The sequence below is a fragment of the Lutra lutra genome, chromosome 12, assembly GCF_902655055.1.
Source record: "Lutra lutra chromosome 12, mLutLut1.2, whole genome shotgun sequence".
NCBI classification, from domain to species: domain Eukaryota; kingdom Metazoa; phylum Chordata; class Mammalia; order Carnivora; family Mustelidae; genus Lutra; species Lutra lutra.
Window position 1 is genome coordinate 55,588,697 of NC_062289.1, and position 22,606 is coordinate 55,611,302.

The 22,606-nt window shown below is 42.1% G+C and overlaps 1 protein-coding gene across 27 annotated transcripts in view; it reads right to left on the reverse strand.

Annotated features, from left to right (window-relative positions):
* EPB41L3 (erythrocyte membrane protein band 4.1 like 3) overlaps positions 1–22,606 on the reverse strand; it is a 238,773-nt gene that overhangs the window by 20,242 nt on the left and 195,925 nt on the right. For 21 of the 27 annotated variants that reach the window (XM_047696617.1, XM_047696615.1, XM_047696616.1 and 18 more), the window contains 6 exons: positions 20,807–21,025; positions 19,950–20,037; positions 14,397–14,549; positions 10,314–10,411; positions 9,119–9,294; positions 5,870–6,090 (listed from right to left, as the gene is read on the reverse strand). In XM_047696617.1, the coding sequence (XP_047552573.1) occupies positions 5,870–6,090; positions 9,119–9,294; positions 10,314–10,411; positions 14,397–14,549; positions 19,950–20,037; positions 20,807–21,025 (955 nt within the window). The remainder of the gene's footprint in view (positions 1–5,869; positions 6,091–9,118; positions 9,295–10,313; positions 10,412–14,396; positions 14,550–19,949; positions 20,038–20,806; positions 21,026–22,606) is intronic. The other 6 variants (XM_047696636.1, XM_047696631.1, XM_047696635.1 and 3 more) reach the window with 1 other exon arrangement.

Below are 22,606 nucleotides of genomic sequence, written 5' to 3' on the forward strand. Positions count from 1 at the left end.
AGGAAAACTAGACGTCCAGGTTGGAAACCAGCTAATACTACGGTCTTTCTAGATAATCTTGTGTTCTTCAGGTTGTACATTCTAGTCCCACGTTATTTGATCACCTTGTTCTTGAAATGGCGATATTAAAGCCTAGGATTCATGCTCTTAAAACATTTTTCATGTATGAAATAGTTTTATAGTAAATATATAAAATCACACAGACTTTGGAGCGAAGTCATACGACCCAAGAACCTTGAAAAGGGCTTTAATGCAATATCAAATTGAAAAGGGCAAACTTTTATTTGAAGTATCTGCGAGACCATTCCCAGTTTTCTTCCTTCTGCTGCTAAGAAATGGTCATAATCTCACTAAATATAGATACTTACACACCCTCACAATTCTATACACCCACAGGTGCAGCTCAAATTATGATTCCTGGCTGAGTTGAAAAATGAATAGACTTTTCCTTTTTTTTTTTTAGTGTTGCTTTGACTTTGTCACTTTTTTTTTTTTTTTTCAATGCTGGAAGTACTGGGCTTGTCTCCTGCCACAAAAAGTCTTGTTTTGTGAGAACAGAAGAGCTGGAAGGGCCTGGGGAGGTTGTGGGCAGGAGGGTAGGCGACAGCCAGGCCCTCTGTTGGCTACTTCTATTCTTTTCCCCTGCGCTCTGTCTGAAGGGAACTGCTGGGCTGTTCACACATCAGGGGACTGGTGTGAAAGGAGAGCAGTTAAGAGGAAAAGCTACCAACAACCATGTCAACTCACCCACTGGCTCAGATGAGGGATGGGAGATGGACAGGTGGCATGTCTTCTCAGAAAGAGGCTGACGGCCCCATCCTCTCCCCACTGAGCACATGCCTGGCTGAGAGCCGCAGGGACCTAGCCAGCTCTCCTGACCTTTCCAGACTGTCTGTGAGTGTGTGGATTTTTTGGCTCATGCTAGAGTTGAAAGGATCACTGCCATCCAACATACGCATTAGCCCTGTCAGGACTGATGAACTTCCAGCCCATTTTTACAGCAAGCAGACATCTTCCGGGAGCCTTTTCCTGACTGTGTTTGAAGACTGCTGTTATTTCTGGTCCTCTCTGTGGCCCTTCCAATGACTGCGGTCACATGGGCCTGTTCATCTACTCAAGCATTTTTTCTGACCCAACACACCCTTGGGATCTGGCTCACCTCCAAGAGTAACAGAGACAGTGTGGGGAAGTTTCACGATCTCCAGGGAAGAGAGGCATCGAGAGTTGGGGGAAGCTACCCACACGATGGAGACCCACCTCCTTTGGCTGGTCATTCCCACCTTGCCGTGAGGTCGTTTATCCACTGGTATCAGCGCTACGGACGTACCATGATGCCAGGATACATTTTGGGAACACTCCATCAGTCTGGGTCAAACTTTTTTCTTGGTCTTCTACATCCCTTTCCTTTAGGAACTAGTGACTGACCAGACCTTTAACCTAACCTTGATTTTTAACGCAGCTAACGGGTTCTTTAAAACAAACTTCCAAGTCCTTCATCACACGTAGAATTCAGCGGGCTGGATGCAGCCTGCTCTGTCCACATGGTGTTGTGCCTAACCCGGGGGCCGGGGTGGGGGGAACGACTCCCCAACACACAGAAACCTCTCACATGTCGGCACAGACAATAAATGAGGCTCTGAAAGTAGGACCACTATGGCAGTAGGCGCCTAACATTGTTTCGGACCAAAGCCCCGACCACGACAGGGAAGTGTGTTCTATGCCGAGGTACACACCTCTTCCTCTGAACTGTCACTCGGGTCATTGTCTAGTGAGGCACTCAAGGAGGCCGCCTTGGGCTCCAGGTAGCAGAGGCACATAGCCAGAGGGAAGGAGAGAGTGAGGGCATATGGCACTGAGAAGGAGGCGGAGAGCAGAAAGAAAAAGATGAAGAGGAAACAGGGCACAAGGGAGGGCGAGCGGATCGGGAGGTAATGCTGCAGGCTCTGGGGGAGGAGGTTGGTTTCTGACAGGTTAGGGAAAGAGAGGTACCCATCGTCATCGAGAAGAGATGGGAATGACTCCGGGAGCTGCAAGGAGAAGGAAAACAGGGTGGTCCCTTTGCCAGTTTGCTGTTTGTAGCTAAAAGCCACATCTTGGTCCCCTAAGGATGGCTTCCCTTTGGGGTCAGAGTCCACGGTGGGCTCTCCGAGCACACGCACAATGCCTCTGGCAGCCTCCAAGTCCGGGGCTTGGCGGTCATTCTCCTTACACCTCCTACGGAGCTCTGGGGGGGATGTGGGGGAACGATGGGCTGATGGAGGGGACAGGGGACATGAGTCAGTGCCAAGCCCAGGTGACTGATGTGAAAGAGACAGAGAGAGACAGAAAGCAGCAAACAGAGGTGCAAAAGGACAAAAAGAAAACTGCAATTAGTTAATTTTCTTATGGGTATCAATATAAAATTGTAAAACAAGAATTTTAGCTCTAGGGTTGTTCGCACTTAAAGTATTCAAGCTGCATGCCAAGGCTGCCACGAACGGCTACCATTTTCCTATTAGACTGTCAAATACAGGGTGGGCTTTTTTTATAAAGTCAGAACAGAAGATCGCGGTGGGCAATCTCAAAATCTACATGTTTCACAGCATCTAACAAGTTTGTTTAGACCAACAACTCCAGAAAGTTGTAGGGTTTTGAGAGCAAATAGAACCCTCTGAGAACTTGAAATCAAGACTTTCAATAACATCTCCTGATCTCCAGCTAACAGATCTGTTACTCGAGTTTGGTTGGATTAAAAAATAAATAAAAATGGATCCAAATTTTGATTATTAAAAAAAAGTTTAGCGTTACCTTTCCTTGCTTAGTCAATTATATCCAAAACAGGTGGGTTTCCGAATCAAGAAGTTTCTGGCCCCACTCCCATCTGATAAGCTGTGCCACTCAGGGAAGTCCACAACTAGCATTTTAGGAACTCAGCTCCCCGAAGAATTGAGGTTCCTTTGAAAATGTCTACTTTGGCTCTTTTCTCCATGATGTAAATGTAACTTAAACTCAAATAAGGGTTTCAACAAGCTAACTAGCAAAAAGAATGTGCTTTCTTGTGATATGGCTTGTAAGCATTTAGTTTGTATTATTTGTGGTCCATAAATAATAGGTACAATTTCCCAGTCTTCTGGTTTTTCTGAGCAAGTAATCACCATATTTAACTCTCCTGGTTAGAAGCCATCACAGAACGATGAAGATAGCCATTGCCACAAAAGTGCTCCTGGTGAGCTCAGGCTTCTGGAGGGAAAGAGAGGTTCTTTCCATCCTCTCTGGCCCTGGCAGCCTCTCTGACCACAGCCAGTTTCCTTTGTAGGTGGTGGGGGGCTGCTGAGCACGAGGGGAAGAAGGGAAGCCAGCAAGCTCCAAACAGGACCTGGCACAGCTTGGAAGCCGCTGCAGCCCCAGGAGTTCAATTCAAGGTCACACAGAGTCTGAAGATAGACATCAGCTGCTCTCTGGGACCCGCTGCATGGGTGATGTGAGTGTGTGTGTGTGCGTGAGCATGTACACGTGTGGTTTGCCTAGAGACTTGCTAGCGTGGAAATTACCCCCACCCTGCTTTGTAGCTCTCAATCCTGACTTGGTAAATATAAAGACAGAGGGTTAGAACATGCACAGAGGAAACAGTATTGTGGGTATGCTAGAATTTAGGAGTGTCTCTTTTTAGGTCTTAGGCAAGTATGTCTCTTCTCAATCCTCGCATTTAACATTAAGCATTGTGTTTTAAATGTGATCCTGCACACATCTCATTCAACGGAGAAGAATATAAAAGTTACAAGCTGACTCCTGCGTGCATGCTATTGTTCCCCTGGTGGTGGCTGGCTGCACAGTCACCTGGGGTGATCATTAACCTGGGAAACAGGCCTCCTCTCAGAAGAATCTAGGGGACCAGCCTTTTAAGACCTATTTTCAGTGATACACTTTCATTTTGGTTAAAAAATGAGTACCCTCTTTGTTACTTTTTGAAGATGGAGAAGAATAAAATGAAGGCTTAATTTTCCATGCTGCTTATTCAAGTGGTTTTTAAAAGATAGCTGTGTACCGTGTAAAACGAAGCCAGCCATCGACCCTACCTGGCCAGGGCTGGACCACAGCCCTTCTGTAGGCATCTGGGTCAAAGAGCTGGCTTCTCAGAGATTCAGACAATCAGAGTCAGGGTTTTTTGTCTTTTTATTTTCCCATGCCGTAAGTGGCAAAAGTGATGGTGGTTTAGTGCTTATTTTATATAAGTGGGGGGCTTTTCAAATTAAATAAAGAGACTTCCTAGGTCTATTTTTTGAGCCAACTAAAAGTCATCTCCTTTAACGTGCCACTTTAATCACAGTTACGCATCCATGAGAATTGTCGGTTGGCATGGGTGATTTCAGGGGAAGTGTGGAAATCGTTTGCTTTTCAGGCAGACACCACTTTCCTTATTTCCTATTTAAAAGCTGCCTTGACTTAACTGGAAAATAAGAGTGTAAAAACAAAATTCGGAACAAAGTCATGTTTTCCCAGCAAAAATGATTCAAATATCCTTGCTGGCATGTCCTACCCTGTTCTTGTGTTTGGCAAATAAATGATCTTCTCACAACACGGTGGGTAGCGTTTTATGTGGAATATTCGGACGTAACTACACTGTGTTGTGGAGCTACCCTTCACTGCATAGCTCTTATCAAAAAGGAGCATTTTTATTTTGAGCCCCAGGTAAGTCTTTGTCACATAAATCTATATTTAAGAAATAATATTGATATAGGAAAAGAACACACTGAGTCAAATCTAGGCAAGTTTTAGCACAACCAGGAGTTTTATAGCATTTTTATTCTGGTATTTCTTTTTACTCTGTACATTCCAGGAGCCACTCTGTTTTTTCCATTATCATCACACATTAACCTCCCAATATAGTTTTTTTTTTTTTTAAACTTTTAGGGAGTTGCTGTGCTACTTATAAAACCCTGTACCAGAAGTAAGCTGTCTATGCCTTTTCTGACTTCCATTTTTCTGAAAAGTTGCTGTATAGTGCCAGATTACAAAAATAAACATACTGTAAAAATAAATAAATAAATACTGGGATGAAATGAAGCTTATAAATTTGATGAAGAAAACACCTTGGAGAAATTGTTGCCAAACTCACTTTCCATCTTCCCTTGTGATGTTCTGCTTTAATATCTCTCTTCAAAACATGTCTGCTTGCTACTTTGATAATTAGATTATAATCCTAGACTAAGAGAGGAAATAGTGTATAAATACACAGGCTATGGTCACTCAGTCTTGCAGTCAGAAGAATGGCAATGTGATTACTGTATATCTAGAAAAATATACAGTACTTGGGGAGGAGAATGGGGCCAGAAACAAAGAAAACAGTTTTAGTGATAGTTCTGAAACGTGAGCCCAAACAGAAAAGTGTCATATGGCACTAAATGCATTTTTAAGATATACAGACAGGACAGCTGTTGAAAGTCTTACATAGCACATCAGTTAAAATAAAATTTTCAAGTTAAGAAAGAATTTTTCAGAAGAAAAATGGCGACAAGAGGAAATCAGAATTTAAAAATTGATAATATGAATGTGACTAATGCTGATATATGAACTACCCTAAGTTATTTTTTGTTTTGTTTTGTTTTTTTAAAGAAGGCTCTGCACCCAGAGTGGAGCCCAATGTGGGGCCCGAACTCATGATCCTGAGATCAACACCTGAGCTGAGATCAAGTTAGTGGCTTAACCGAGTGAGCCACCCAGGCACCCTGAATTACCTTAAGTTTTAACACATTTCTGGTTTATATCCTCAGAATTATTAGTTGTTCAAGGTCTAAGCGAATTACCCTAAGTCTTAACACTTTCCTGGTTTATATCCTCGGAATTATTAGTTCTTCTAAGCAAGCGCTAGGAGGGAGCCTGGGAGATGTACCTTTCCCTCGTGCCGTACTGCCGCGACCGGCGTGACTTCTTCCGCCTTTTTCCGTCTGTCCTCTTCCTCGTCCCGTTCCTCCTCGGTCTTTTTCTCTGGAGTCACAGTGGTGATCAAGTTGGTCTGAGAGATGCCCTTTGTTGTGGCGTACTGGCCAGTACCAACCTCTGCAGCAGACACAGAATCCTTCATGTATATTTCATGATTTTCATTCACTGACGCTAAAAGCAAATACAATGGAAGAAAACGTCCTGAAATAGTTAAGGCAGGAGCCAGAAGAACACCACCGGTTGTCCCGTTATGGAAAAAAGGACCCCTACCCACGTCTGTCGGAAAAGGCAAGTCAGCGGTTGCAGGTACCTGCATCTAAGCTCAGGCAGAGACTTGTCTCTCGGAAGCTTCTTGACCAATGTTTTCAAATGACTTAAAGGCTGCTCGCTGGAAGCCGCCAGAGTAACTCTGGGGCTCCCTGGTGAGGCGGAGTGTGAGGGCGGATGTGGTGTAGGGGTGGGAGGCTGGGCTTCTGCCAGCCTGTCACCCCACAGAGTAACTGGCTGGATGCCGGCGCCAAGCACTAGTGGCCAGTCCCACAACTAACAGTGGAATTTGCAGTGGACAACTGCTCCCATCCACTTGACTTTGAACATGTCTTTGTGAAGTGCCATTCACCAAGGTGCACTGAATTGGGTTTTTCAATTACTGTTATTAATAATGGTTAAGGAGTCCATCACTCCTACAATCTTTCTTTGGAAAGACTGTACAGTTTGGATGGCAACTCCTTTCAGCTGAAGTGCCGAAATGTTTTAATTTCTACTGCACTTTCAACAGACTACCATGATATGCACAGACTTATTCATCTCTGATATTTTGGGACGATAAGACAAATGGTGCTAATGAAATTCATGCAAATGTAAAGCATGCAAACATAAAAGATATAAGACAGCCTTCCATCCCAGCTAAAATGTCTTAGTGAAAGATGCTTAATTTGGTTACATTTTTAAAGCCGGGTAAGCATTATTTTTGGTTTTAGATATATACAACTGATTTAAACTTACAAACGATGCTTTTCAAATTACAGTGGCTAATCGCGGGCAAAAGAGAATCAGCTTCACAGTTTAGGAAGTTTAAAATGTAAGAAAATATTTCAAAATCCTGTTATATTAGCTAAACTGTTTCACGAAGATAGCTTCACTAAGATATTTTGTATTTCCTTATATTGATGAAAAACTGCCAGGAGAAGCAAGTCCCCAAGGGGCCAGTAAGGCTGTTCTGTGTCAGATGCAACTTTGCAAAAGCAACTGTGTTCCAACATGCAGCCACAGCACCTAGCTCAGCAGCACAGAGAACATACTAGAACTGGCAGGACCCCAAAGAGTGAGAGACAACACATACTAACATCACTTTTGGGCAGGGAGGAAGAGACAGCATGGGATTAGTACATTTATTTCATAATTGTCTTCTGTCTTGTCAACAATCATTATCACACAAAAGGTCATGAGGAAAATGACATTCATGACAAATGTGTTCCCTCGGATACACATCACTCAACAAAGTAGATGATGTCCCAGGAAAAAAAAAGTGTGATTTTACGAAAGTTTCCCCCAACACTGCCATATAGAACACACAGTTTATAGCGATTCTCCAAAGCAGAAAGAAGAATAAATGGAACGAAGCACTAAGAAAAGCTTCAATGTTACAGTAAGTATTTCAGCATCTTCAACCTGAAATGGTCCTAATAATTTTATTCCAAAAGTTTGGCTCCAAGTTAGACATTTCAAAAAGAAGCAACTACTGGAAGATACAGAATGGTAATCAAATTCCTAGGCCAGCTCACAAAAGCCTAGAAGAATAATTATGAATATAATTATTATGACACCTATCAAGAATGCTGTCACACCTTGTCTCATTCACCGTTTGTGAATGGCTCTGCTCCCATTTTATAGGTGATGACTAAAACCGAGACCTGGGGAGTCTAAACCATTCTCTAACTGCTACACAGGTAGACTTCAGTCCAGATTTACCTACCAGGGAAGCGTGTGTTCACGTTCACTAGTAACATACATGATTCAAGCTCTAATGATACAATTTTGACTTCTTCTACAGACTGTTTCGAAATATTTCATTAGAAAAATACAAACTTCTCAAACAGGAGATTCAGGGAGCACGTCACCCCAGGAGCCACAGTGGCGTACAGTGAAAGGAAGAGAGAACTGGGACTACGAGGCGTGGTGGCAAATAAGGTAAAGACGAAGGTGATCCCACATGAAGGTGATCCCACATATTTGTAACTTTTCATTATTTTTCCTTTGTTTTTGTTATTTTAATTTTATGTTTTTTATTATTCAAATTGTACACACATGCTAGAAACGTCTAATTCCTTTTAAATTCACGGAATAGGTCTTCTATAAAACAACTAATCTCTAGGTGCTTGGAATGAGAAAACAGAGACTTGGCCATGGCTCATTTTCGAAGTAGTAGTAGTAGTAGTAGTAGCAGTAGTATAGCTGCCATGTGTTGTAGCTGCCATTGTGCGTTAACTACAGACAGCAACACGAAACGGTCACATACGACGAAAATCCACGGGACTCACAATTATGTCATTCCTTAGAACTGTTATTTCAGTGATTCTCCCCTTGCTGAACTTACACATTTGACTTAATAGTGGAGAACATTTACACGGCAAGGATCTCGCAGTCCATCCGTGGTAGTAATTAATATTAACCAGGAGGATTCAACTTGGAGCCCTTGGATCTATTATTATCTGAATGTCATTCTTTCTATCAGCTATCATGCACTGACTGGTAACAGTCACATTTTATCCATAAAAATTTTATAGAAAGACACAGTCGTCCTTCTGAAACAAACGGACTAAAATAAACTCGATAATCATTTCAGAACTGCCAGCAAGTGAACCAAATTACTTACAGAGTATGTGACTATATTTAGGATGGGAGCATCTTTCTCCAAATTCAGGGTGCCAGCTTACGGAAACTATGCTCTTCATTCCCTTAGTACCATTATTTATGGAATTTTATAGAAGTCTATCAATAACAGACATTAGACTCACCAAGGCACTTTTTTTGTGAGGGTGGGGGTTAAAACGTGCCACTCAGCCGTGGACCGGTGAGTGCTTTTCATTTCATACTGTTCAAGAAGATCTGTGTTCACTGAAATCTTGTGATGGTTTCACACTATTTCTGGGTAGCCATTTGGGATTCTTATTACAAAGGGCTCGTAAGTAACGCCTACCTCCATCCAAACTGCGAGACATAGTATAGCGTTTGCTGGACGAGCGTTCGAAGTAAGGGGCAGGGCGGTCTATCAACGCACTGGCTCTCCTTGTTTGGGCTTGTGTCCTGCCGCTATAACGAAACTTGGAGCCCAAGGTCAGGAACTTCTTTGGAGGTGCTTCTGGTAACAACAGTCTAGAGATATTAAGGAAAAAATACCAGAGAGACCCATCAGTCAAACATAAAGCTACCTTCACTTTTTTAGTCAACGGTAAAGTGCTTTGTGTGCTAAAGGTTTAACACATCACATATTTGAAGAATGTGATTTTATAGGGGAAAAAAATCAGTTACCACAGTTATGTATCAAGCAGGGAGTTGCAAAGAGGCTATACATACGATGGGGGTTGTATGTACAGTGGGGGACTACATGGACTGGAGTTCATCTCACACAACTGGGGAGCCTATGGTTCTACAAACCTGAAGAGCAGTTAACGAGCTGACTTTAGTGAAGCAGAAGAGCGATAACTTGCTATTTTATAGACGCAAATCTGATAGTTTGAGTAAGCAAGTTAAGGAGTCCAGGGTTTTGAGAAATGACTGAAATAGTAAGGAATGGGCTAAATCCTTGAAGTGGACATCTTATAAAAATGAAAAAGACACTAACGGTAATAAAGAAAGTGGACCTAAGGCATATAACATAAGACAAATTAAGGAAGATCCTTCAGTCCCAAGTTTTTAGGATGTCTTATCAAAAAATCTGGTAACCATGAACTGGAAGGAAAAGAAAGGACATGCTTCCACATTCTCTTTCCTAACAGATTTTACAATATAAGCAATTTCAATCATTCTGATTCTTTTTTTTTCCATTAAAGTTGGTCAATCCATTAACGTCTTATTTTTTTTTCAGTGTTCTGAGATTCATTGTTTATGCACCACACCCAGTGCTCCATGCAATACGTACCCCCCTTAATACCCACCACCAGGCTCACCCATCCCCCCACCGGCCTCCCCTCCAAAACCCCCAGTTTCTTTCTCGGAGTCCATAGTCTCTCATGCTTCATCTCCCCTTCCAATTTCCCCCAATTCACTTTTCCTAATGTCCTCTGTGTTATTCCTTATGCTCCATAAGTAAGTGAAACCATATGATAATTGACTTTCTCTGGTTGACATACTAATTCTTCTTTAGGAAGAAAAAAAAAGTCATCTTTACCCACCTGAAAAATGTATGGTGTTCAACACACACTTTCCACAAACGCTTGGCAGCTCGATGGTTTGGCAGCTTAAACCCAATGGTGCTTTCAAATTGTTCAAACTAAATTTAAAAAGACATCAAGAGTAAAGTCAAGTTTGCAATTATAAATAACATAAAAGCAAATAATTTGCAAAATCATGCCCCCCCTCAAATTTATTCACAAAATCAAGGGCTTTATGCAGAATTCTCCCTCTACAACTTCACTCATTAAAAAAAAAAACCCACCTTGTATCTATTCTCTTTAAAATGCTGCAGACATAGACAACCACATACTGTGTGTAGTAAATGTTTTATGGACAAGTATGGATTTTATGAAAACTAAATGAAAAAAGAAAGAGGATATCTGAATTCCTTCCAGAGACCAATTTGTCCTGATCTCATTTTTAAGCCTTATTTTCATGATGTCTCTGTGACATCATGCCTTCAACTGGAATGTACAGGAATGAGCAAAATGTTTGTAGCATTCTCAGGCTGACTTTTTCTCTCAGGATCTGGTCAGAGAATAGGTATACCTCCTAGGTGTTTGATGACCTGGTATCAGATATTGTGGATTCTATTTCTGCATTCCCCTCTGGATTACCATGCTAAACACTAACATCTTTTGATAGTATATGTACGATCACAGACTGGGAGAACACAGTTTCATATCTCTCAGCATGTACCACTCAGATGACTATCTATCAGCCATTTGCTTTCTCAAAGTGAATTATCTGACTTCCTGAGTAATATATTTTAATATCATTGCAAATGTTTGGGATTTTTTATTTTCTGAAGACAGTATGCATCAGGCCACCAGAGGGCAACCATTTTAAACAGTAAAAGCTTTCCAAAAGAACATAAAACAACCAGACTACTGATACAGTCAATAGAAAAAAAGTAACTCATGTAGCAAAGAACCGGGGTGGGGGGGGCACCTATGCATGGCATGTGAGAGATAACTATGCTTGCCTTCTACTTCTTATTTGAGTGGGACTAGGGGCGGGTGGGGTTGAGGGGGGGAGAATGGGAAATACATCACAAGCTATTCCAACTACAACTGCCGTTCCCAATTTTGTGCTCACTCTGGATGTTCGTATGTAGTGGTAGTGGTTAACAGTCACTATTGGCCAAGAGCCCCAGCCAGTCGACAAGCCAGGGTATTATGGATTGCGACTAACCCGTCCCCCGTTTATTCATCCTGCATCTAATATGGACCACACGTTATGCTAAAGCCAGGGGTTTTAAAGAACAATCAGCTTGGGGTGCCTGTGTGGCTCAGTTGTTACGCGTCTGCCTCCAGCTCGGGTCACGATCCTGGGGTCCTGGGATCGAGCCCTGTGTTGGGCTCTCTGCCCAGTGGGGAGTCTGCTTCTCCCTCTCTCACTACCCCTGCTTGTGTTCTCTCTCTGGCTGTATCTCTTTCTGTCAAATAAATAAAATTTTAAGAAAAAAAAAAAAGAACAATTAATTTGGTCTCTTTTGCAAAAAGCTGGGAATATTTTCTTGCTGCTATCCTCCTTAGACCAAAGATGACAGAGGCTCCTGCAAGTTCTGAATGTTCATCTATCTCTCTGTGCTTTGTACCCATGTCTCGACCTCTTCAAAGCCTTCGTGCCACCGAAATTTTTTTCTCATTCTTCTCAAGCCCATATATCTATATATCTATATATCTACCTACATGTGTGTGTGTGTGTGTGTGTGTGTGTGTGTGTGTGTATATATATATATATATATATATATCTGCCAAAAAAGAGGGGGGAAAGCCCAACTTTCTTTGAGCCTGCTTCTGCCTGAACCACAACCCTATCTCGCTCCTTGACAAATGTCAGGAAGGAGCAGCTTTCGCTACTTCCCTCCCCACTTCATCGCGACCTAATGTACCACATAAGGTGCTCCTACAACCCGCTAGAACCCTTCAGTGTCACAATGGGAATCTGTCGAGTCTGATGCACTTTTCTTAGTTCTCAGCCCACATGCCTTCTCTGTAACATTTGGCCAGGCTGGTTTACCACGTACTCAGAATCTCGTCTCCTTGTCGTTCGTGATGGCTCTTTCCTCTTCTCTTCTTTCTCTGGCTGCTTTGGTTCATCGGCCTGTGTTCTTCTGCCTACCCCTCCCTCAAAAATGGACGTTACCCAGAGTTTCTGTTTTAGAGTCTCTCTTTTCCTTTAACTTGCCTTGTTCTTTGGGTAATATATTTCATGCCCAAGGCCCTGAGTAGAATGGATGCAGCTAATGACTCCTCCAGACCTCTATCTCTTAACTATGCAAGAATCACCCCGTGAAAATATATCTCAACAGAATTTATTTATTTTTTTCTGAAATTCTCCCAGTTTTCTCCCTTCGTCTAATAATATCATGTCCATCAACTTCATTCTTGCCAACCAAAGACCTCCCATTATCTGGGATTCCCTCCACTCTTCGGCCGCTTCCTCCACCTTGTGTCCAAGACCTACAGGCTGAGTTTCTGAAACTTCTCTCACATTGGCTCCTTCTGTTCTATTCTCATGGCCTCTACCCGGGTTGAGGTCTTGGCATATCTCATTGCAAAGCTGCTAAGTTTCACTCCAAATTATTCATCTAGCATATCATACCCTCTCTAAAACCTTCCATGGTTCACTATTGTTTCCTGATGTGTTTCTCCAGCTTTCTCATCTGGGCCCTCACCACAGCACGCTTGCCCCATGTCTACACAGTATTATATGTGCAAAATGTATCATGACGACATAATTCTAAGTACATGAGACTGTTTTTGCTTAACAGAAAGTCCTTTAAGTACAGGAACAAGGTCATATTTATCTTTCTATTTCTAATGCCCACCATGGTGCCTGACAATAAATAGACAGTCACTTGTAAATATTTGATGAATTGAATATATATTGGTTTTAAGTTTTATATGCAATTTTAGTGAATATAAAAAATTATTTCATGTATGTCCATGACAAGTTTACAGATTATTTCAGTCTTCACAGACAAGGTTGACTTTTTATTTACAGGGCATCATAAACATGATTCTTTGCTCTATAGTGTGATTAAAAAAATTTTTTTTAAATTGTGGTATAACTGGCATATAACCTATTAGTTTCAAGTGTGTGACATAATGATTTGATGTTTATGTACATAGCAAAATGATCACAATAAGTCTAACATCCATCACCACACACAGATTATTTTTCTTGTGGTAAGAATTTTTAAGATCTACTCTCTTAGGAACTTTCAGATACAATACAGTATTATAACCATGCTGTTCATTACATCCCATATAACCTGATTTTTTCCACCAACAGAGAGGCTGATTTTGAAGACAGAGAATAATTCTGTATTGTACCAGAAAATGTTCAGAGACACAGACGAGCTGTAACCTTTGAGCTCTGACGGTCCCCATCAGAATACCTATGCTCATCAGAAACTGGGTATATTTATTTATCATCTTTTACACAGATAATAGGAAATATTTACCACCTATTATGTGTAAACCACTATGAATGTGCTTAGTCATCAACTTTTACTTTTTTTCCATCCGTCTTTCTGAATAAAAGAAAAAGGCAGAAATGTACTAGGCTATGAGACATTTGTATCATTTACCCTTGGTGTCTCCTCCTCTAATCTTTCTTGTACTTTGATCACATTGTCTCAATGCTATTCGTGCTAGCGTGCCAGCTGATTTGGAGTACGAAAAGGGCATGAGCACATAAAACAGGGACAGACGGGAAGAAATCTGTTCTTTATTCACAAAAGGTTTAGTACCTCAGAGTTTCTTTTATACCTTGGTCTGAGATATATGGAACATTATCCATGTATCTTGAGGTTACGCTAAAATCTGCAAAAATAAAAACTTTTCCATCTATGCAGTGGGACAAAATTAGAACCAGACCATTAAGAAGAAGAGAATATTTTACTTATTGCTATATATCAAACAAACCTACAAAAAATTCTCGTAGGCATGGACACATAACTCACCATGTCCCATGATGCTCAGAACCTGGGAGCTGGCAATTTACATTTCTGTTTGCCACTGGGTACCTTTCTTTCCAATGTACATGCCAACTGCGGGGAGGGGACTTACCTCTCCTGGCCGGATCTTAATGTAAAAGTTGTTCCGTTTGTACGAAATTTTTAGAACCTTAGGCCAGGCAAATCTGTTGATCCTCAGGCGGTCACGATATATCAACAGACCACTCGCACAAACTCCTAACATAATTTCTACTCCTTCAGAATCCTGGAAAACGGCATCAAGAAACATTGGGTCAGTATTTCACGGGTTTCCATGTGGGATGAGGGTGGCATTTAACACACCGTAGCATTCTGTGAAGGAACCTGTAATTGACCACCAACGACTCTAATTTCAATAAGAAAAATACCCCCGTCGTTTTATTGTTTTTTTTTTTTTTTGTATGTTCCCCCTAAATAATCGATAATCGGCTGTTAATGAAGATCTTGATCACTGTGGAGACGTGTGAGTGTAGAACTGGCTCACCAATGGCTCATGACGTAAGTACTGTACAGAGAGGACACCGTCCGCATGACGTGCTGATGACGGTACAAACGAGAGAGACAGGTCTCATGACTGAGTGCGAGGCACGGTTCTCACCAGTGTACACGTGTGTAACGTTAACTCCTTTACTCTTCACTAGGAGACTCTGAGATAGTTCCTAGGACTCTTTCTACTTTACAGATGAGGAAACTTTTTAAAAATTTTTTTTCAGTGTTCCAAGATTCATTGTTTATGCAGCACACCCAGTGCTCCATGCAGTACGTGCCCTCCATAATACCCACCACTAGGGTCCCACAATCCTCCACCCCCCTTCCCGTCCAAAACCCTCAGTTTGTTTCTCAGAGTCCACAGTCTCTCATGGTTCATCTCCCACTCCGATTTCCCCCAACTCACTTCTCTTCTCCATCTCCCCATGTCCTCCGTGTTCTTCCTTATGCTCCAGAAGTGAAACCATGATGACTTTCTCTGCTTGACTTCTTTCACTCAGATGAGGAAACTTTTAAGCGTGCTGAGGTTAAGTGCCCACCCCAGCTGAATTTATGGGCAACCTAGTTCCAGATGCAAGGCTTTCGACTCCTACGTGTACTAATGGAGAGGCCCTGTCCTTTCTAATGAGTATTTTGGAGTTTATTCCATTAAAAAAGAGCCTTGATTTTTTTTTTTAATACACCACTAAGGTCAGAACTTCAAATATAAAATAGGCTTTTCAATAGGAACATACTTCCCCAACATGTCTCTAACACACACATTGCCCAGTCATAATGGGAACTGAGTCACATACATAAATAGAGACACATTCTCTGTATTTCTCCAGTTTTTTTAAGTGGGAGCACACTATAACAGGACTGTCTGCTACTTGCACGTTTCATCTTTAGGTTATTTTCTAGGGATGTGGGATGAGAAGTCTCAGAGGTCATTGGAGAGGTCATATAAAGCTCAGGAGACATTGCATGGATAGCCAATGCCTCCTAAATGCTGTATTTGGGTGAAATCGGGGTAAAAGGAACATGTGCAGAGACCCTGCATTGGAAGGATAAAGGACAGAAGGCAGGACTGTGTGTGAGGCTCAATCTCCACGTCCTGGTCTTACTGGATGTCGGAAGCAGGGGGCACCTAAGAGGCAAAGCTGAGGTCTTTTGTCACATTAATCGTCACAACTGTCCCTGGCACTGAGTCCCTCTGTAGCAGCGATGAGGGGACGGGGAAATGGAAGCATCCAAACAGGAGATTCTGACTCATCCATATTGTGGGAATTTACTTCCTAAATCTCGTCAGTGCAAGGCATAAAACAAATATTTCCAGAATCAAAAATAATATTTCGGTCCATCTCTGGGAAATGCAAGTCCGGGATCTGGGAAATACGATCTAACTGGATTAAAATGAAATATTTCACTGGGGAAATGGATCACTCCATTAGATACGAAATTACTCTACAGAAGTGGAAATACTTGATGGCAGGATATTACAGCATAATTAAATTTGAGGAGAATTCAAAGACCAGAAACTGCCCACCATTTATCAAGGGCTTTAATCTGAAAGAGCAAATGGAAGAGCTAGAGCCTGAGGCCGACGTGTAACTGGCACTATTGAGCCTTCGGAACTGTGTAATCTGTCCCCGGGGCTGCTCAGTGACCCTCCCGTACCATGAGCAAAAATGCAGGCATGGAGGGAGGACTGTTGGGAGTAAGAGCTCCTTGACTTGCTTTCTGTTTTACCTGATAAATACAGAGTTAGAGCCTCTTGCACTAGTATCTATTTTAAAATCGTCCATTAAGGTCTCCAGATAATGAGAAGACAGCATCCTTCATGGGGAAGAGCAGGAAACCCCCGCTGACCGCTCGTCTCGGGCTCGCCGCCACCACACACGTCTGCGTGTCCTCCATATTGTTGTCCCCATATTGTTGTCATCAGCTGCGCACCCCAAGCAAGTGGGGTGGCAGTGAACACCCACTTCCTCGTGCTCAGGACTGGACGCTGCTTGAGAGCAGCCATTCCGTGTTAGAAGAGAGGGCAAATGAAGACAGAAAACGTCAGGAATATGTGGGGTTTTAAACTGGTTGAACGTTTCCACTTCATTAATCCACCAGCAACGACAAAAAAATACTTCGGATATCCAGTCTTCTGCCATAGCCCACAGTCCTGATGTTGGCTTGATATGTCTTTTTTTTTTTTTTTTTACTTTGCCTTCATTCCTTCTATTTCGATGCGTGTCATTTCTTTGTGTAGATCTAAATTTCCAACCTATATTACTTTTTCTTTTTTTTTTTAAAGATTTTATTTATTTGACAGAGAGAAACAGTGAGAGAGAGAATGCAAGCAGAGGGAATGGGAGAAGGAGAAGCAGGCCTCCCGCCGAGCAGGCAGCCCGATGCGTGGCTTGAACCCAGGACGCTGGGATCATGACCTGAGCCGAAGGCAGAGGCTTTAACCCACTGAGCCACCCAGGTGCCCCTTGATACATCTCTTGTATTGAAAGCTGTCACGGCGGTCTTTCTTGGGGACATGTGTGTTTCCCTATCAATATGTTGACACATTTAATACTCCCTTTAGTGGGGAACATGGAAGGAAGATCTGGATAGTCTCAGTCTATCATAATTAGAATAAATGAGTGGACTAGTCCCTTAATTTAAAACCACTGTTCCAACTTCACTGTCATTCACTTATCACTCGGTCTGTGGGATATCCAGCAGGGATTTAGACCTACCTATCTACATCTCAGAATCTCATATGAGGTAAATGACTCTGACTGAGCCTACTCAGGCTGACAGTAAGTGACAAACGAGCAGAGACAGTCTTCCTAAGAAAAAAAAAATGAAGCATGTAGGACAGATTTTCCAAAACAAGGGACCTTCATCTCATAATATGTTATTCTTTCTTTATACAGAGCCACAGAGTCCAAGATCACAATTCAGAATTTCTAAATGGGCCCTAAAGCTCAGGGCCTTTCATACCATCCACAGAAGAGAATCCTCTCACTTAAAACCGGAAATCCGCTCTAATTTAATTCAGTAAATTTCCTTCTTTAAATGATGGACTGTGGCTGCCGGAGAAAATGGGAGTCCACAACTGAACATTCGTTATACTTAATATTCAGATGAAATCCTAAAATAGGCTGTGTTTGTGCTTCCTTAATCCCTTCTTTTTAATTGGCATGATTTCGAATCATATTAGTGAATGAAAAAGCAGTGATCTATTTTAATTTAGCAGCTACAGCAATGTTAAGTGATTTTACTTGTACTGATAAGAACACTGATAAATCCTGAATTGCCCTTCCCAAACATAAGCCCTAATCTTTTATTTGTTTATTTTTCCCGGGCAGTAAGTGAATCATCATGTGTAACCTAACTTCAAAAATAGCTTTCAATTCACTCAAATTTTCAGGCGACCTTCATTTCCCTCTTGTTCCCTTATCTGCTAGCCACCTAAGGAAAAACTCGAAGAGAAAAACAATCTTCATGTGTCTTAGTTTTCTTTTTTAAATCCTCTTCCTACCTTATACAGCATACAATATAAAACACTTTCTTATCCAAGTGAAAAATAAGTGAAAAAAAAAATAGAATAATGAACTGGCAAGTAAACAGGGCTACACCTGCTGTTGTAATTACACACAAATGTCAAAAAGCTTGGCAGTCAATGTCCCGGCACATCCCCAGGATGTCCCAGCCAAGTCTCCGAGTTTTTTCTCGTGTTCAGGCCTTTAGGTCTTGAACGCGCGCACCCTGTATGATGTACGAAATGATCCACAGACAGAACCCATCAAACTCATATGTGTTTGATGGCTGCCATTTTCTTGTTCAAACACAGGGTGGATCCGTCTGCTCTCTAAGAGCCAACCAGGGAGTGGCCCCACAGGCAGCGTCAGTGGAACCTAGAGACCACAGATTTCCCTCCCATGGGTCCTCAAGATGTTTGCTTCAACAGAGCCAGCTGAAATTCTCATTTCTTGGCCCCAACCTTGACTGTCTCAGATACTTGCATGCCTTGAAGCCTATTACCTGCATGTTCTTTTGGGTCCCAAACCACGACAGGGGTGACTGCTCGGTCCATCAGTAGTAAGGACATGTTCCTATACAGGAGTGACAGTCTCTTGATAGCCCAAATCAGAAGGAACTACCCTTGAATTTCAAGCATGGATCTTTTTTTTTTGATGTTACTGAAAGACCAGAATCCATCCCTAAGATCCTAACAAATTTCGTATGCTTTGGATAGAAGTTTCCAGAAGGCTTGTCTGTGCTTCTACAGTACTTTTATTCACAGCTGCTCAAATACCAGATGAACAGTCCATATACTCACTCTCTCGCTCTGGAAAAAATACAGAGATTCTGGGAAAGTGCGACCTGTAGTCAAATGTTTTATGCAGCCTCACAACCTCAACCCTCCTACAGTCCAGTTCCAACTTCAAAAGACTCTGTGGCCAAGACACAGCTTTGACATTTCGCCCATCACCAATCAATGAAGCAATCCTTAGCTTTGGGGCCTAATTTTAGTTGAACTAAAATGACAACCTTATTTCAAAGCACTGATTATGTGTCAGAGAACCTAAGTTCTAGAGAGAGCTATTTAAAGTTGACGAGAATTTTGCAGAGCGCCCGGGGAAGCATCCAGAACAGAGGCATCCAACAGTACTTGGCACATAAGAGATGTGACAGGTGGGTCTTGGACAATTGGCCACGGTTGGGACAGGTAGACAGAAAGGAGGAGGACAGCTCAGACAAGGACAGGCATATTCAGGGAAGACGTAGAGATAGGATCTGGCAGAAGCAAAGGGCACGTGTTGGCACAAAGTGGGAAATCAAACCGTGACAGGAAAGGGGGCTGCATTAGGAGCTTGTTATGTGAAGATAAATTTCTAACTGAACCAAGGGGCAAACTGAGGCTTTGCCTAACTAAGGCTTTCAGCAGCTGAGGCCATGAGCTATGGGAGTTTGAGACATGCAGAGCAAACTCTTCAGTAAAATCTCAGAGAGCTGAATTTGCCTTATCATTGAGTGGGCCTTAAAGCAAACACAGATTTGGATCCCCAAAGTTTTTAATGATGGAAGTAAAAAATCACCAGCTTATAGTAATAACAACACTGCATTAAAGAAAATTAAATAGGAAGTTTGGGGTTTAAAAAATGCATACCTTGGCATGATGTAAATCAACCCCATACATGGACAGTTTTTTGGCATTTTCCAAGAAATGCATCTCTGCTTCTGCTGGCGTCATTCCTCTGATAAGGGGGAAAAAAAAAGTCACAATGTTGCTTTTCTTTTACCTGGCAGGACTGCAATATTTCCCACTTAGCCTTGCTATCTCATAAGCAAACCCCATAGAGGGCAGCAGCAGATTCATGCTCTGAAGGGGGTGGCGGAGAATAACAGGAACAATGGCTTTCATTTTTTTAAAAAATATTTTATTTATTTATTTGACAGAGAGGTGGGGAGAGAGAGAGAGAGAGCAAGTGCACAAGCAGCGGAGCAGGAGAGGGAGAAGCAGGCTTTCCACTGAGGAGGAGCCTGACGGGGGTTGGATCCCAGGACTCTGGGATCATGACCTGAGCTGAAGGCAGCCGCTTAGCTAACTGAACCACCCAGGTGCCCCAAGGAAAATGGCTTTTAAAGTCACTGGGTGACTCAGTCAGTTAAGTGTCTGACTCTGGATTTTGGCTGAGGTCATGATCTCAGGGTCGTGAGGTCGAGCCCCATGTCGGGCCCTGCATTGCATGTAGAGCCTGCTTAAGATTCTCTTTCACTCTCCATCTACCCTCCCCTCACTCCCCTCTCCCCATTCTTTCTCTCTCTCTAAACAAGAACAACAACCAGAATACCAGAAGGAAGAGTGTAACTACCCCAGAACCAAATAAAATACAGAACCTCAGTCTGCTACGGTCCCACCCTTCATGCCCCTGAAACACAGCCTGGTAAGAGCAGGTAATACAAAGGACGCTTGCCCATCAAGGCACAAGCCAAACCAATGTTTTCAGGCTTTCTGCCACTAACCTGTGGCTCTTGTGCAGCTCGATCACTTTATCTTCCAGTTCCTTCGTGTGGTTTGGCGCAAAGCGGAACTCACTAATGTAATCATTCCCACAGTCATCTGGGTCGTAGTCTCCAAGTTCGGACTGGACGGTATAGGAGCCCAGCAGGGCCAGGGTGACAAAGGAGCAGGGCAGCCTTCCGGACACGATGTCGTCTCGCAGTTGTAGACAGAGGTAGTACCTTCCAGGAGCCAAAAGACAAAGCAAAAATCCAGCATGAGGACAGGAGAAAAGCAGGCCACTTGGTACAAATCGCGCTGTAAGCAATTCCTTCCTGGGGAATGATCGCACTAGGACAAATTTTCTAGCATCTCTACTTTGCTTTAGATGTAGGGGAAAATACTTGGCTCTAAAATACAATTATTAAAGGGCATCTTGAGGCAAGTCAATGCTCCTAATAATTTTTATTTATTAGTGAAGTATTATTACTATTAATTATTAATAAAGATAAAATTAAAAATTTTATTTATTAAAAATATATTTATTAACGGCACTGAGTAGAAGAAACCTCAAGACCTATTTCTTTAACATCTTTTAAAATAACTAACATGTAAAATCCAAATCAGTGATTCCCCCCAACACACTCCCTGAAATCTCTGGTTGGGGGAATTATCATATAATAATGGTGCAGCTAAATGCAACTACTAAGTCTCTACCAGCCTTAAGTGTCATTCTGCTGCATCGGTTAAGCATCCTGCCATGTGAGCAAGGCCCATTTCAGCTAACTCACCAGCTACACCACCATCGACTGCACCTACTCCTGCTTTCCTGATGCCATGGTCTTGTCGTAATAACAAACAATTGCTCCCGTTTCCAGTCCTCATTTTTTTATTTAGGGAATGTCCTAGAATCCAACTGATAGGAAGACTAACTCTGAAGAACTACTACTTTAAAATCTGAGCACCTCATCCCTACAAGTAAACAGCTTTATACTCAAGGAGTAAGAGTTATTTTCCATTTAATGTGGCCAAGATATACAGATATCGCCACTGATAGCTGACTTATTTCCTCTGCTTCTTGCTTTTCAAGATTTACAGATAGACTACTAACTGCAGGAGACTCCAAGGTAAGTGCTAATGTTGATAACTCTTAATAATACCCATTATAGGGGCACCTGGGTGGCCCAGTGGGTTAAGCCTCTGCCCTCGGCTCAGGTCATGGTCTCTGGGTCCTGGGATCAAGCCCCACATTGGGCTTTCTGCTCAGCAGGGAGCCTACCCTCCTTGCCTACTTGTGATCTCTCTCTCTCTCTCTCTGTCAAATAAGTAAGTAAAATCTTAAAAAAAAAAAAACCAAAAAACCCTTCATGCCCCAGGATATAGGTATAATAATAATATATCCTTGCACTGTTCATATAAGAAATAAATTGTTAATCTGCTGAAGATGATTAAAGTCTTAAGGCCCCCTTCAAATGTGATTTTAAGCTGATATAAAAAAACTCCATGTAATACAGATACAGAAATTTCTACACATTCCACAGGCTCTGCAAACATTGCACAAATAGAAAGGAACCAGGCATCACATGTCAGGTGTATGTGGCTCTATAACCAATAAATTAGCCACAATTAAGTGGTTCTTCAATATTATTAAAAGTATCTTTAAATAAGAAGTCATCTATTTTCCTAGATTTAATAAAAATATAAAAGAAATCCTTTGTAACTATTTCTTTTACTCTTTGCCTAACACGTCTGCTGGAACTATTTTTACTCCTAGCCAGTGACTGGAGCTGTTTGGAATAATTCCCCTTTTCTGAAAAGCCCTC